This window comes from Sander lucioperca, chromosome 12, assembly GCF_008315115.2.
Source record: "Sander lucioperca isolate FBNREF2018 chromosome 12, SLUC_FBN_1.2, whole genome shotgun sequence".
NCBI classification, from domain to species: domain Eukaryota; kingdom Metazoa; phylum Chordata; class Actinopteri; order Perciformes; family Percidae; genus Sander; species Sander lucioperca.
The window spans coordinates 28,784,772-28,798,390 of record NC_050184.1 but is presented as its reverse complement, the minus strand read 5'-3'; the positions used below and the strand labels follow the sequence as shown (position 1 = coordinate 28,798,390).

Genomic DNA, 13,619 nt, shown 5'->3' with positions numbered 1-13,619 from the left:
TATCTAAAAATGTTACCATCAGGAGCAGAGGGAAATTTATTGAGATAAAACTGCAAATTGTTCATTTTGTCTTCTGAGCATTCGTCATCTGTAAGATTCTGTCAAAAGAAAAAAATACTTTGATGTCTCTTAGTTGTGCTGAAGAGATGTATTTGGTTATACTACTTTGCTGTTACTTACTGGATATCCTCTCCTGTAGTTCTGCATGTCCTTTGCTGCCCTCATGTTTCTGGGCGTATGATGCCACTGCAAATACAAGTGAAAGTGAAATTAACCTGCATCTTGTCTAACCATTATATAAACTGTGTGGCGGTTAAGATTATTATTCAGAGTTGATGCATCCGTATTTAAAACAACTACGTAGTCCCTGTACCCTGTTATCTTTCTAATGACAGTAAAAAGCTGGCATAACGCTATAACGTCACAGTAACGTTACAAGTTGACATATGTAAGGCCAAACTAATCCATTTCCCACTCTGCAATAGGGCTTAACCACTAAATTAAAAATGATCATTTAACTTTAAATTTGACACACACACTGCATAGTAATCATTGTAAGCAGCCCAATATACATATTTAAACGTAACGACAGCGACATAACCCCTCAAAGTAGGCTAACGTAAGCGGCTAGCTGGGCTAGTTAGCAAGCCTGCAGCAGAGGCATAACGTTAACGTTAAAGCTAGCTATCATTAGCTTTCAGCCATGGCAATATTATCAATGCGTTACAAGTCAACATATTCAACGCCATGACATTATTTAGATTACGTTATGGTTTGGCTGAATAATAATTAAAGCGCGTACAGTTGACAGAGTCCAGCCAGATTTGTTTTTGTCTTGACATGACCGACGGGTTTGGCTCTCTCCGGCCGGGTCGTCTCCATCACTCTCTGTGTCCCAGGTCGAGTCGTACTCACAAACACAGTCGTCCTCCATGATTAAAGGAAACGTTACTTGACTAGCTAAGGCTAAATAAACGTGTAACCTGGTTTAGCACTATAAACGGGCATGAATCAAGTTACACTTGCATGTTCAGGTTAGACGGGGACGGCCCTGACCATCCGTCTTTCCAGTCAGACAGCAGCACAGTTGGTGGCTGCAGTACTGATGTTGCCTTTAAGTGCTCCCACTCTAAGTAGGAATTGCCGTTGAAATTACCTTAATCGGAAATGAAGTTATCCTTTAAAAACATACGTTTTGTATGTTGTATGAGTAAAAAAAACACCCTACAACAGTAATGTTGAGTTGCTGCCTCATGGGATCACCATGTAGCTAACGTTACAGTTTAAGATAAGGAAGAAAAGGAAGGTAAACGCGTTATTAATGCTGATGGAGTTCATCATCAGTTGACCTCAGGAAGCTATTTATTTCATTTTTTTTGGCTAAAACATGATCTCATGGCAACTGTTATCATATACATTTCACTCCATAGCGGCGTTAGTTGGTATTTAATGAGGTTGTTTATGTGCTTTCTAATAAACATTCTATTTTCCGACACATCAGGAAGGCAGCACTGTGTTGGTTGTTGGTAATAAAAACTGCCAACCAGCTGATATGAGTCAGGCAGCCTATCTTAGGTTCTTTCACTTGACTGTTATATAACGAAAACAACAGTAATGCTATGATAGATGTATTGAAAACGTATAAACTAACTAACTAATAATAATAATAATAATGCATAAAGCAAATTTCCCCCTGGCGATAAATAAATTGGCTGTCTGTCTATCTAAATATTACAGAAAAGTCAGAAATTCATTGTAGTCGTTGTAGCTGTAGTCATATTTTGGCATCTATGATACTGTTTTATTTTGTACATATGCAAAAGCCATGTTGTAGTAATACAATTTAAAACACAATTAGATAGTAAATAAGTGAAGACAACAAAACAACAAAATAATCACCTAAAAACAAATGTTTACAAGTGATATTTTAAAGAGATCCAAAAGAAGAAACCGTTTGCTGCCCTTCTCTCCTCAGGGAAACAGGCTATTATTTGTCTGGGGTTCATGATGAATCAAAGTTATCAGTACTGCAACTTACAATTCTTTGAATTATCATTTGATTAATCAATTGATAGTTTTGCCTATCAAATATTATAAAATAATGAAAAATGCCTTTCATATTTTCCGAGGCCCAAGGTGATGTCTTCCAATTTCTTGTTTTGTTGGACCAAAACCGAAAATTAGTCATTTTATGATCACATAAGACACAGTAAAGCAGCAAATGATTTCATTGAAGAAGCTGAAAGAAGAGAATGTTTGATAATTGTTGAAGTAATTTTTAAAGCAAATATACAAACTAATCAACTAATTAGCCTAAGAAAATACTGTAGCTGCTGACACATTTGCTGTGGGTTGAGTCGATTAATCCATCAATCACTTCAGCTAGATTTATTTAATTTATCAGTGATCAAGAATGGCAGAGTTGGAAAAATACATGCACTGGGAAAGTTACATTTAAAATGCCCAAACTATATAAATTAATAGCCCAAATTTATGCCCAGATTAATAAATATTGGTTATTTTTGTTGAGTGAGTCCAAAAAAACAGAGGGACAACTATGAGCCACATTTTACTCAATACTGCACAATTTGAACGTGGTACCACAAGTAAACACTGTGACATAAGAATGTTTGTATAAAGCACATTCACCGTCTGACCTCATGTCATTAACATAAGACAGGAATTCTACGTTAAGGCCTTTAGAAACACTGCAGCCATTCATACACAAACTCTCTCTCTCTCTCTCTCTCTCTCTCTCTCTCTCTCTCTCTCTCTCTCTCTCTCTCTCTCTCTCTCTCTCTCTCTCTCAAATTCAAAGGGGCTTTATTGGCATGAAAGTTTCAATAACAATGTTGCCAAAGCTTCAACATAGAATTTGTCCAAATATTTGGACAAAACACAATAAACAGTAATATGAACATTAACACATTAGGAGGATTTATATTCATTATATAAATCTATTTTTATGGCAAATATGAAACACAAATATGAAAACAAAAGTTATTAAGCAATATGAAGGAAAAACAAAACAATAATAAAATACATTACATTTTAAGACCTCTTAATAAGACATGTACTACCGGTCAAAAGTTTGGGGTCACTTAAAAATTTCCATTCCACTCCATTACAGACAGAATATCAGCTGAGATCAGTTGCATTGTCTTTTTAACCAGGGCAGCAGTTTTCAGATTACGTTATGTGCTTACATAATTGCAAAAGGGTTCTCCAATGTTTTCTCAGTTAGCCTTTTAAAATGATATCAGATTAGTAAACAGAATGTGCCTTTGGAACATTGGATGAATGGTTGCTGATAATGGGCAATGTAGATATTGCATTAAAGATCAGCCACTTCTTTCTACAACAGTCGAGAACCCTTTTGCAATTATGTAAGCACATAATGTAATCTGAAAGCTGCTGCCCTGGTTAAAAAAACAATGCAACTGATCTCAGCTGGTATTCTGTCTGTAATGGAGTGGAATGGAAATTTCTAAGTGACCCCAAACTTTTGACCAGTAGTGTGAGATATATATATATATATATATATATATAAGAGAGAGAGAGAGAAACTATGAAAATGAACACTATATTAGGATTGATTAATTATCTCTGACACACACTATACAGTCCAAACACAGTCCAATTTATCTAGTAATCCAGTCTAAACCAATCTAAGGTTCTCGTTAGAAGTATCATGTAATATCTTCAGCATTAATGTATCATAACTTGGATTCAGTTTTCATACTGCTAAGGGCCAGCAGCACAGCACAAAGAAGGATTCAGGGGTGCGAACATATAATTTGACCAAGATGTCCTTTGACAGTAATTAGACAGATGCATTTATACAAGGGAGTATTTCATCATTAGAAGATATAAATAGAATCTAGATTATCACAGGGGGATTCAATGTTGAATGTCCGCTGGTGTGGGTTTCTATTTTTGGTCTTAGTTACTGTGGAAACCAGCGGGCTCTGCAGGCATCCAGTATTTGCTGTCACTATTTAGTGCCTCTGCTTTATAAAAAATAAGATTCTCCATTGCCTTGCTCTCAGTGAGTTTAATGCAGATACAGACACAGATGGAACAATTAGTTAAGGACAAACTGTTGGTATATGATGAACATCAAGTTAACATAAGAATAGGAGATAAATTATTTAGCCTACTACCAAAAATAAAAAAACTGTAATGGGAGACAAACTTTCATTTTCAGAACTCACTCATTCTGAATGGTATGGTAGTTGGGTTGTTGTTTGCAAGATCTTAAGATTCAAATGTAGTTATCATCTCACAACTGTATTGCATTGTCAGTAGGTTTGTGGAGTATTGGTGTTGTATGTGAGCACCTGTAGAGCAATATGTATGTAGTATATGTGCCAATGTATGTAGGTTGTATGTTGCATTTGTGTATATGATACACAAATATATAAAATATAATTATACAATTATGTGTTGAATTGTGGCTTGATTATTGGATGCTTAATTTTTTTAAAATGTGGACTCTTGTAAGATTAGCAAATGAGCTATTTAAAAATCAAATCACAGGAGGGCCTTGGTAGCGGAGTGGTTACAGCACGTGCCAGGGTTGCCGACGGGGGGAACAGGACAGATGTCTTGGGCCCTGGGTCAAGGCAGGGCCCAACAGGGCCTTTGAAGATCATCTTGTCCTGGGCACGAGCAAGACACATGGTGGCCCTGGCGCATGCCATATAACCACAACGTCCCAGGTTTGATTCCGAACAGTAATATAGAAATATGGTGTGTTTTTTTTTTTGTTTTTTTTTTAACCAAACAATATATTTTTCCGCTTCTTGGTGCTCTTTACATCTTATCTGGAAAATAATCCTATCATTCCTATTTTATTTTTCACTTTCATTTTGTCACAGGAAACGGTGTCCACAAAAAGCATTTGTCCATTTTTTTTTATCTCAGTGTCTGTGGTGATGCTCAGAATATGCAGATGGTACAAAAACATTTTCAAAGATAAGCATAGCATCATGCGGAGAAAAGGGGACCTTGTGCCTGAAGGCACATTTCTCTACTAAATAAAACCCATCTGCCAATTCTGCAGGGGAAAAAAATGCAAATCTGGCAAAATCCTGGAGGATGGCTTATAGAAATTAATCTCCAAAGTCAAACTTTTAGAATTGAAAGGTGGTCTTTGGCAGTGAACAGCAGCTGTGCTTTGGAAAGGATAGCAGCTTGATACAGACAGAGGATTTGTGTTTAGACAAACCTGTTGTCAGAGCAGTCAGTGAAAAAAGGAAGAGGACCTGAAGACAAACATATGGACAACTGTGATTCTAACTGCAAGGGCTTTTATTGAGATAATGATCTGCTGGCTTCCTTTTACTCAGGGATTGGATGATTTAGAACACATATCAGAATTTGAATCTGCATTTTTGGAGAGAGTGGGTTTATGTGCTGTATCCTAATCCTATAAAGGAATAGAAATCTGTGAATTACTGTATATATGTAAATTATGAGCATGTATGCAGAAATGATTGAAGGATACTGATAGTCATAATTTAGATACATTTAATTTAATACTGAACATAAACTTGGACTTCATTGATCATAGTCTCACATTGCCAGACCCTCCTCCACAATGCTGCGGAGGAGGGTCTGACTAGTCCACACAGCATTCCGGTATGGAAGAAAAATGTGCTCTGGTTTATTGGCATTTCTTTAAACCAATCACAATCGTCATGGGCGGCGCTAAGCGCTGGACAGAGCCAAGCCGCTGCAAAATAGCCTCTGGAAGGAACTTGTTTTGGTGGAACGTGTACGTTCAAAGGTTGTTTTAGTCGTGCAACAGAAAACTCAGATTGGACAGATAGTCTAGCTAGCTGTCTGGATTTACCCTGCAGAGATCTGAGGAGCAGTTAACCATAGTCCTCATAACTCAACCAGAGTTTAAAATTCCAACACAAAGAAAGCGGAAGGTAACGAGCATCCAGCCGAAATGAAAGACATCCGGCGGAATTTCCGGCGGCAACGGAGCAATCCAGGAAGTGGAATCTCGTGGATAGACTACATTGAACATAACTTCAAAAGGAGCAGGATGACTGGAGATTATACTGAGCTACAATATATAAAAGGAAGAGAAGCAACAGAAATTTTGACAACAGGAATGAGGAGGCTTTGGTGTCATGATACAGTATACTACAGCAGTGGTTCCCAACCTGGGGTCCGGGGACCCCTAAGGGGGGCGGGAAAGATCACAGGGGGGGCGCAAGTCTTTATCTGGTTTGAGGTTGAGGTAAAAAAAAAAAAATATTTGCAATGTTAATGTTAAACAAATTATGATAATACACTAGAATATATAATGTATACAAAAGTCTGTATAAAAACTATATATTTTTGTTCTCGCTTAAACTTGTAGGCAGGCTACTAAGTAGGTCAAACCTCCGGGACCTCTTAACCTGTGACCCTTGCTGTCATCAGGTCAGCTGCTAGCTGCTATCATCCTCATTTTTCCTGCCGCCACGGCATCACTATTTTATGAACGAAACATGGCGGAGAAACGTAAAAGTGCTGATAACTCCTCTGTATCAAAAAAGAAAGTAAGGGAAAGTTACCTAAACTTCGGTTTCGGAGGGGGGGCTCAGCTTTTCTTAGACATACGTAGGGGGGGCGCCAAGGAAAAAAGATTGGGAACCACTGTACTACAGTATATAAAGGGTACCAGCAGTAAAGTAAATACATTGCCAAAAATTAACCTTTAAGCCAATTGTTTTAACAACTACTGTTACCAATGTCAAAAACGAACTTTCAATTTTTTATATTTATAATTGTTTGTGATACAAGAAACAGAGAATGTGCAGAGAATCACAGTTACTTGTATTTTTGTATGAAAGTATTGCAAGTATTACTGAGTAAATTCCAATACAGAATAGCAATCAAAATATGTTGATGAATTTGCATTCATGCCCACATTTAAACAAGTACTGCAGCTTGCAAAATTGGTGACAAGTTGGACAAACACTGCATGTTTTCTGGATGTAAATTGAATCTTCAGAAATACTTGCACTATAATAAGCATGACTGAAGACAGTGACTAAAAATATTTTACCTGTCAGGGCAGAAAAGTAGTTTATCTACATACCAGGTAAGACGAGGTAAGTGCAAAATTGGATAAGCAAGAGTGAGGATTATCCCCTGATAGATCTGAGTTATAGTTGATGCTGTGGTTGAACACCCAGAGGCCTGTCTACTTTATACTGTATACCAGGGAGACCAAGTTATTTGGTGACTGATAATATCAGAGTCTTTAAGAGTTTGGGGGATATGTTTGTCAGTCATATTATGCCCTATGAAGTTTGTTCCTGTCTGTATACATGTTTCATATAATCAATAAACATGTGAGCACAAACAAATTATCTTTTTATTTTCTTATACTTTATGTACTTGCAATTTATTGAACAGGAAAGACCCTTGTTTTCTTTCATCTGTTTGCTTTATCAGCAAATACTTCCACAGCATTTTAGCAGTTTATTTGATTGCCTAACAAAAAAAGAAATTGCACACTATTGATATAGATTTTCTCTGTTATGTACCAAATCAAACAGAAGCAAAACACAACTTGCATTTTGATAAGATTTGAGAAATTACGATACAACTGGAAGGTTTTTTCTTTCTTCCTGAAGAAATTAGCCACCAAAGATTAATGTTGCTCAAATACAAGTTCTAAATCTTCATTTCCTTTGTGTTAGATGAATAATAAGAACAACAAAAAAGAAATATGGAAATAAAACAAAGTCAATCTTACATTCATAAAGAAATGGCAGTTAATTTTAATGTATGGTCTGGCCACCTAAAACTGTTATTTTTGGGAAGTTACAGTATGTAACAGCTTGTGATGCACTGTTTACATAGTTGATTGCTTGCTAATTGGACAGCACTACATATGTTTCATAGGAACCAATTTATATATTAAGCTAGCATTGGTTTAGTAAATCAGATTGAAACTAGCTCGTAGTCACTAACAACTTTAGAAGGACTTTACACACAAACCTAGTGATGACTTTTACAAATAGCTGACCCTCGACTCCACCGGGATCCTGCAGGGATAAACTACAAGAAGCAGGAAGCTCATTATACTTACAAGGGGAGAGGTAGAGTAATAAACTAGTCCTAAACTCACAAAATTCCTGTCAAATCTGCTACAAACGCAGCCAGACTAGGTTGACATACTTTTTATAATCTTTTTGTTTATTAATACAAACTGGCTCATTAAACTTATTCAATTCAACTTAAAAATTCATTTTTTGAAATCAGTTCAATAGAATCTCACATGCTCTATTACTGTGGGCCATCCCAATATAATATGTAGTGCACTCACTCCTTTTAAAAACCCACACCTTAAGACCATTCTATAACTGCCTTGTTTAATGTAATCTGCAGTCTCCTCACCTCACCTTAAGAATGTCTTAGATAAAAACTTTGCAATTCGTCCAACCCATTCCTGCCATTATCACTCTTTAAGAAATATCTGTAATATAAGCAGTCCACGAGAGACTGTTTTGTATTTTAACTCCAATGGATGGCATTTCCATAATCAGTTGTTTTAATTGTTCCTTGTAAATGACATGGTAATATGTGTGTGTGATAATGAAATGTAACTGAGAGAGCAGAGAACAGAGAGCGAAAACAAAATCAATGAAGCATCTCTTGGAGTCTAAATACTTATTCTCAATTCCAGGCCTGATGGGGATTGATGGGCCTCCTCCTCACTTTGTTCCAGGTCCTTGGGCTTTGAAAAGGATGTGAATACAAGCTGTGTGGATTGATAGGTGGCTGTTAGGGCTTTAGCTTCCTCTCTTATCAGCTAAGATGTAATTGATTTACGGAGAGCTGGTTTGAATCACAACAGGGATGCAAGTGTGCTGATTTAGCCACTTAACACAAAAACAGGTCTGCTGAGAGCAGGTTGCTCTGTTTAAGAGGAACAAAGGAACAAAGAGTAATCCACCTGCAGTACTCTGCTGGTGCTTCTAATGCCTACTGTGACATAAGGATGATGCTTCTATTTAGTTTTATCTGATACAACTGTTTGATGTTTCTTTTCTTTCCATGTTTGACCAGAAAAATGCAGCCTGAATAATGACACTTGATGCTGTGATGCAGTGACAACGTAATTCACAGAAAGAGGGCCCGGATCATTACACTTAACATATTAGCTTCAACCTCACTGACAGTTCAAGTCTGTGCTTCTAGTATAAGTAACCATGGCAACCGGCATCACTTACAGTAGGTTTCCAGAAGCATATAGCAATGTTGTTTATTTAACCACTATACCAGCATGCATCAGTTCTCTAATGTGCACACACCCCGCACACACACACACACACACACACACACACACACATATATGCATATGTAGGTATATTTAAATTTGTGAATTAATATGTATACTGGAACAGTATTTTCGTAATCTTATTTTATCTCTATTTTAGTCTTTTTTTCTTCATGTTATTCTTCCTATTTTATTTAAAATCTTCACTTGCTTTTCTTTTTCTTGCTTTTTTCACTTGAGAACTTGACAATAAACCTACTTTATTATTATTATTTTGAAGCTGTACAATGATTATAATTCACATGGGGTGATCATTTAGTATTCATTGTTTTATTTCCTTATTTTAGATGTCTTCATAGGACCAACACAATCCCTTTTGATCCACTGATGTTTTGGTGTTTTGTAACCAGTGCAAATACACACTAACAAATCAATTTTATTTAGTTTTTAACATGTTACCTGGGCTGGTTACTTGAGGTCCAGACACGAGAATTTACATATTTTAGGTTAGCTTTCTAATGGTGTGTGCTACTACCTGAAACCGGTTGTCCGTGTATCTCAGCCTCTGGATGTCTCCACCTTGGATGCACAGTTTTAAGGCCAGTTCTAATGTGAAACCCCGCTGGTTGCTGTCCATGGTGCTGAACCCCCCTCCTAATGTTAGATTGGTATCTGCCGGGTCGAGTCGGGAGTTTACTTGTTGCACACAGCGTTGATAAGGCATTGGACATTGGTGCTAAAGCTTAGCCTACTATTTGTCTTATTCATACATTACACACAGCTTTTTTATTTTATTTTTGGACTGGTTTGCGCATGCGAAGAGGCAAGCTGAGGCCACTTTCTTAAACAGATGACAACGCTCTCAATGCGCACAGCAGGATATGCGCGTTTTTACATAAACAAGACATCTGAACCTGGTAACACAGATTTCTTGTTTTTTTTCCCTACACGACTCTCCTGCTACCACGTTTCACGCAACAGGCTGCAACACCGATGTAAAGTCTTCCCTGAGGAACAGTCGCCTACCACCTGTAACTGTGCCTATCTGCTCCCGACTTTCACGCCGACAGCAAGGATGAAGAAGCAAAACGTCCGGACCCTGTCGCTCATCCTCTGCATGTTCTCCTACTTGCTGGTGGGCGCCGCGGTGTTTGACACGCTGGAGTCCGAGTCGGAGAACTCCCGCAGACGCGTCTTGGAGCAGAAGCGCAACGAAATGAAGAAGAAGTATCGCTTCTCCGAGGACGACTACCGCGAAATCGAACGAGTGGTGCTGCAAGCTGAGCCCCATCGCGCCGGGAGACAGTGGAAATTTGCTGGCTCTTTTTACTTTGCCATAACAGTCATCACCACCATTGGTAAGTTGATGTAATGCTTCTATCTTTAGAGCTGAGGGATAATGTTTTACTGTGTTGCTATTGTATTGTACAGTGGGGCATTTATAAAAAACAAATAATATTTTTCTACATCATTGCAACATTTAAGGCTTTTTTTGATTCCAGACAAATTAAAAAAAGACAATTGATCCATGCAAGCGTGTCAGTGTTCCTCTCATTTCCATCTCTCTGCATTAAGGTTATGGACATGCAGCACCAGGCACAGACGCAGGAAAGGTTTTCTGCATGTTCTACGCTGTACTGGGAATTCCTCTCACTTTGGTCATGTTCCAGAGTCTCGGAGAAAGGATGAACACGTTTGTCCGCTATCTCCTACATAAGATGAAGCAGTGCCTAGGATGTCGATGCACTGAGGTGTCTATGGAGAACATGGTCCTGGTGGGCTTCCTGTCCTGCATTGGAACACTGTGTGTTGGGGCTGCAGCCTTCTCCCACTTTGAGGGATGGAGCTTCTTCCACGCTTACTACTACTGCTTCATCACACTCACCACTATTGGCTTTGGGGACTTTGTGGCCCTACAGAAAAAGGAGGACCTCCAGGAGAAAACGCCCTATGTGGCGTTCAGCTTCATGTACATCCTGGTCGGGCTAACTGTTATTGGGGCCTTCCTGAACTTGGTGGTGCTTCGCTTCCTCACCATGAACACTGAGGATGAGCGGAGAGATGCTCAAGAGAGGGCGTCGCTGAAGAGGGACAGAGGCCTGCTGGATGGGTCTCTGGGTCTCCATGTTGTAGGGGAACAGAGCAGAGGCAGCCACAGAGAGAGAAACAGGAGCAATGCGGTGCACAGTCGTAGCCACAGTACACTCTTGCTCCCGATGGAGGAAGGAACCAGCCGCACCAATCTCATTGCTTCCCCAGCGGAGGATCAGCTGAGACAAAGAAGCCCCTGCAGACACAGGCTGCCTTTTCAGATCAAGGCAGGCAGACGCAGGCCAGAATCGAGCCTCAGCTCCCTCTGCTCATGTGTCTGCTACCGTTTGGGGATTTGTGAAAGTCCTCTTATGTCTCGCAGTGAACAGCATGGCTGCCATGTCAATTCTGTTTACTACAACTCAGTCTCTTATAGGATCCAGGGCTGCTCGCCAGGTTCCAGGGACAACACTGGACTGTCTTCCCCAGGAAGCACGCTCTCACCTGGGAACAGCTTCCGTGAATTCCCTCGTTCAAGGAGAAAGTCGGTCTAAAGAGCACTTTAGTGAAAGAGAGTGTTTGCACAGACTGTACACAGTATTTTCAATGACACATGTATTTTGTGTTAAACCTTGTGCATGTCAGAAGACACTGTTTCTGTCAAACGAATAAGTTGTCTGTTGTGCCTATTTAAGATTTGAATTTAAGTTAAGTAAGGATGATATTTCTTATCCTCTTTTACCATGACATTATTTATGTTAGTGATTCTGCTGTGTTCCTTGCATGTAAGCGAAAGTGCAATGCATGCTAAAGAGAATGTATAGCACACAATGTGAAAGTATGAGTGCTATGTACAGATGTAAACAGTTGGGCTTTTAATTTACAATTTTTACAGTATTTTGGATATAGTGCTGAGAAGCCACATGAGATATGTGGCTTCTTAGCTCTGTGGATTTAATACATCCTTTTATTACTTATCATTGGGGGGGGGGGCAGAATAAATAAAACTTTTCTGTGTATTGATCAGCATTAATGCACTGTAATAGAAAGAGATTATAATTGTTACATGACCGATTCTAATGTAATGGATGTAGCACACAACAGATATGTAGCAGGTTACAAATAAACCTACCCCAAATCCTGGAAAAATTGTCACTTTCCAGCTGGGGAGGTGTTGTTTCCATGTATACTAAGTTTGTAGTCAGATTTGATGTGAGACTCTTACAGTATGTTTTATTAAACTGAAGGAAAGGACCATTTAATGTGTAAGGGTTTTTATTTCAATCAAAGTTTGTGTTTTTATCAACTGGAACCCCTTTAGATTTGGTGGGAAAATAGGAGTAATACAGTGGTACAGAGAAATAAGGGTACCAGTTAGACTACTTTTGGTGATATTATAGCAGGAATTATAGTGACTAACTGATTTATAATAGATGATAAACCCAGTAAGCTTTGATCTGGTGATTTCCACTTCAAAAGACTTGTAGATGTGGAAGTTGAAATGGGCAAAAGATGGTTGAAAAAAAAATATATATAACTGTTGTTTCAGCCACATATTTATATGTAGTATATACCTGCTTCACACTAAATGGTCATTCAGTACTGTTGAACAATGGTCCTATGTAACCATATTTCAGATAACTTCGCTCACTTTCAACCTTGAAGTTTGGCATTTATTGATCTGCAACTCACAAAATCTGTGCTTACTGGGAAAATAGCAGTTGTGGTATGTTAAAAAAATACATACCCTCAAGTATTGTACATGAGTAAAAACTTAAGATAATTATACTTTATGTATTTTTATTTTATTATATTATATACTGGTACTTCATACACGTACGTGTATTACAAATATTGTGTTTTATACGTCACTGTATTTATCTGACTGCTTATGTTACTTGTTGCTTTACAGATTCAGATTTTACATACAAAACATATGAGTCTGTGGAAGTCTATAGTCTATAAAATATAGAGTAGTTGAAATTGTCTTCATCTTGACCAATAACAACAGTAAAATGCTCCTTACACATAAATGCATCAGTAATAATAATGTAATATATAATAGTATATCTGCAACACAACCTGATTTATGAGTAATTTCACTTTTGATACTTTAAAGGTTTAAACGTTTGTACAGCCATGAAAACAGCAAACAAACGAACACAATCAACGGAGATAGATTCTACCCAACCTTAAAAAAACCTGGCATGTTTCTACGGTTGCATGACCAGAGACGTAACAAACCCAGGGTAAATATTGGAGATGTATTTGAAAGATGGAGACAGCTTAGAGTCCA

At 38.2% G+C, this 13,619-nt stretch overlaps 2 protein-coding genes across 5 annotated transcripts in view; one reads left to right on the top strand and one right to left on the bottom strand.

Annotated features, from left to right (window-relative positions):
* Nucleotides 1-12,722, top strand: part of kcnk15 (potassium channel, subfamily K, member 15) — a 23,148-nt gene extending 10,426 nt beyond the window's left edge. The window contains exons 2-3 of one of the 2 annotated variants that reach the window (XM_031316364.2): nt 10,274-10,650; nt 10,868-12,722. In XM_031316364.2, coding sequence (XP_031172224.1) covers nt 10,368-10,650; nt 10,868-11,877 — 1,293 coding nt within the window. In that variant the 5' untranslated portion in view covers nt 10,274-10,367 and the 3' untranslated portion in view covers nt 11,878-12,722. Of the gene's footprint in view, nt 1-10,054; nt 10,651-10,867 lie in introns of those variants that run through there. The other variant, XM_031316363.2, reaches the window with a different exon arrangement.
* Nucleotides 1-13,619, bottom strand: part of ogfr (opioid growth factor receptor) — an 18,955-nt gene extending 5,336 nt beyond the window's left edge. Inside the window, exons 1-3 of one of the 3 annotated variants that reach the window (XM_036007939.1) lie at nt 13,607-13,619; nt 181-246; nt 17-98 (exon numbers count right to left, since the gene is read on the bottom strand). In XM_036007939.1, coding sequence (XP_035863832.1) covers nt 17-98; nt 181-225 — 127 coding nt within the window. In that variant the 5' untranslated portion in view covers nt 226-246; nt 13,607-13,619. Of the gene's footprint in view, nt 1-16; nt 99-180; nt 247-802; nt 1,124-13,606 lie in introns of those variants that run through there. The other 2 variants (XM_036007938.1, XM_036007940.1) reach the window with 2 other exon arrangements.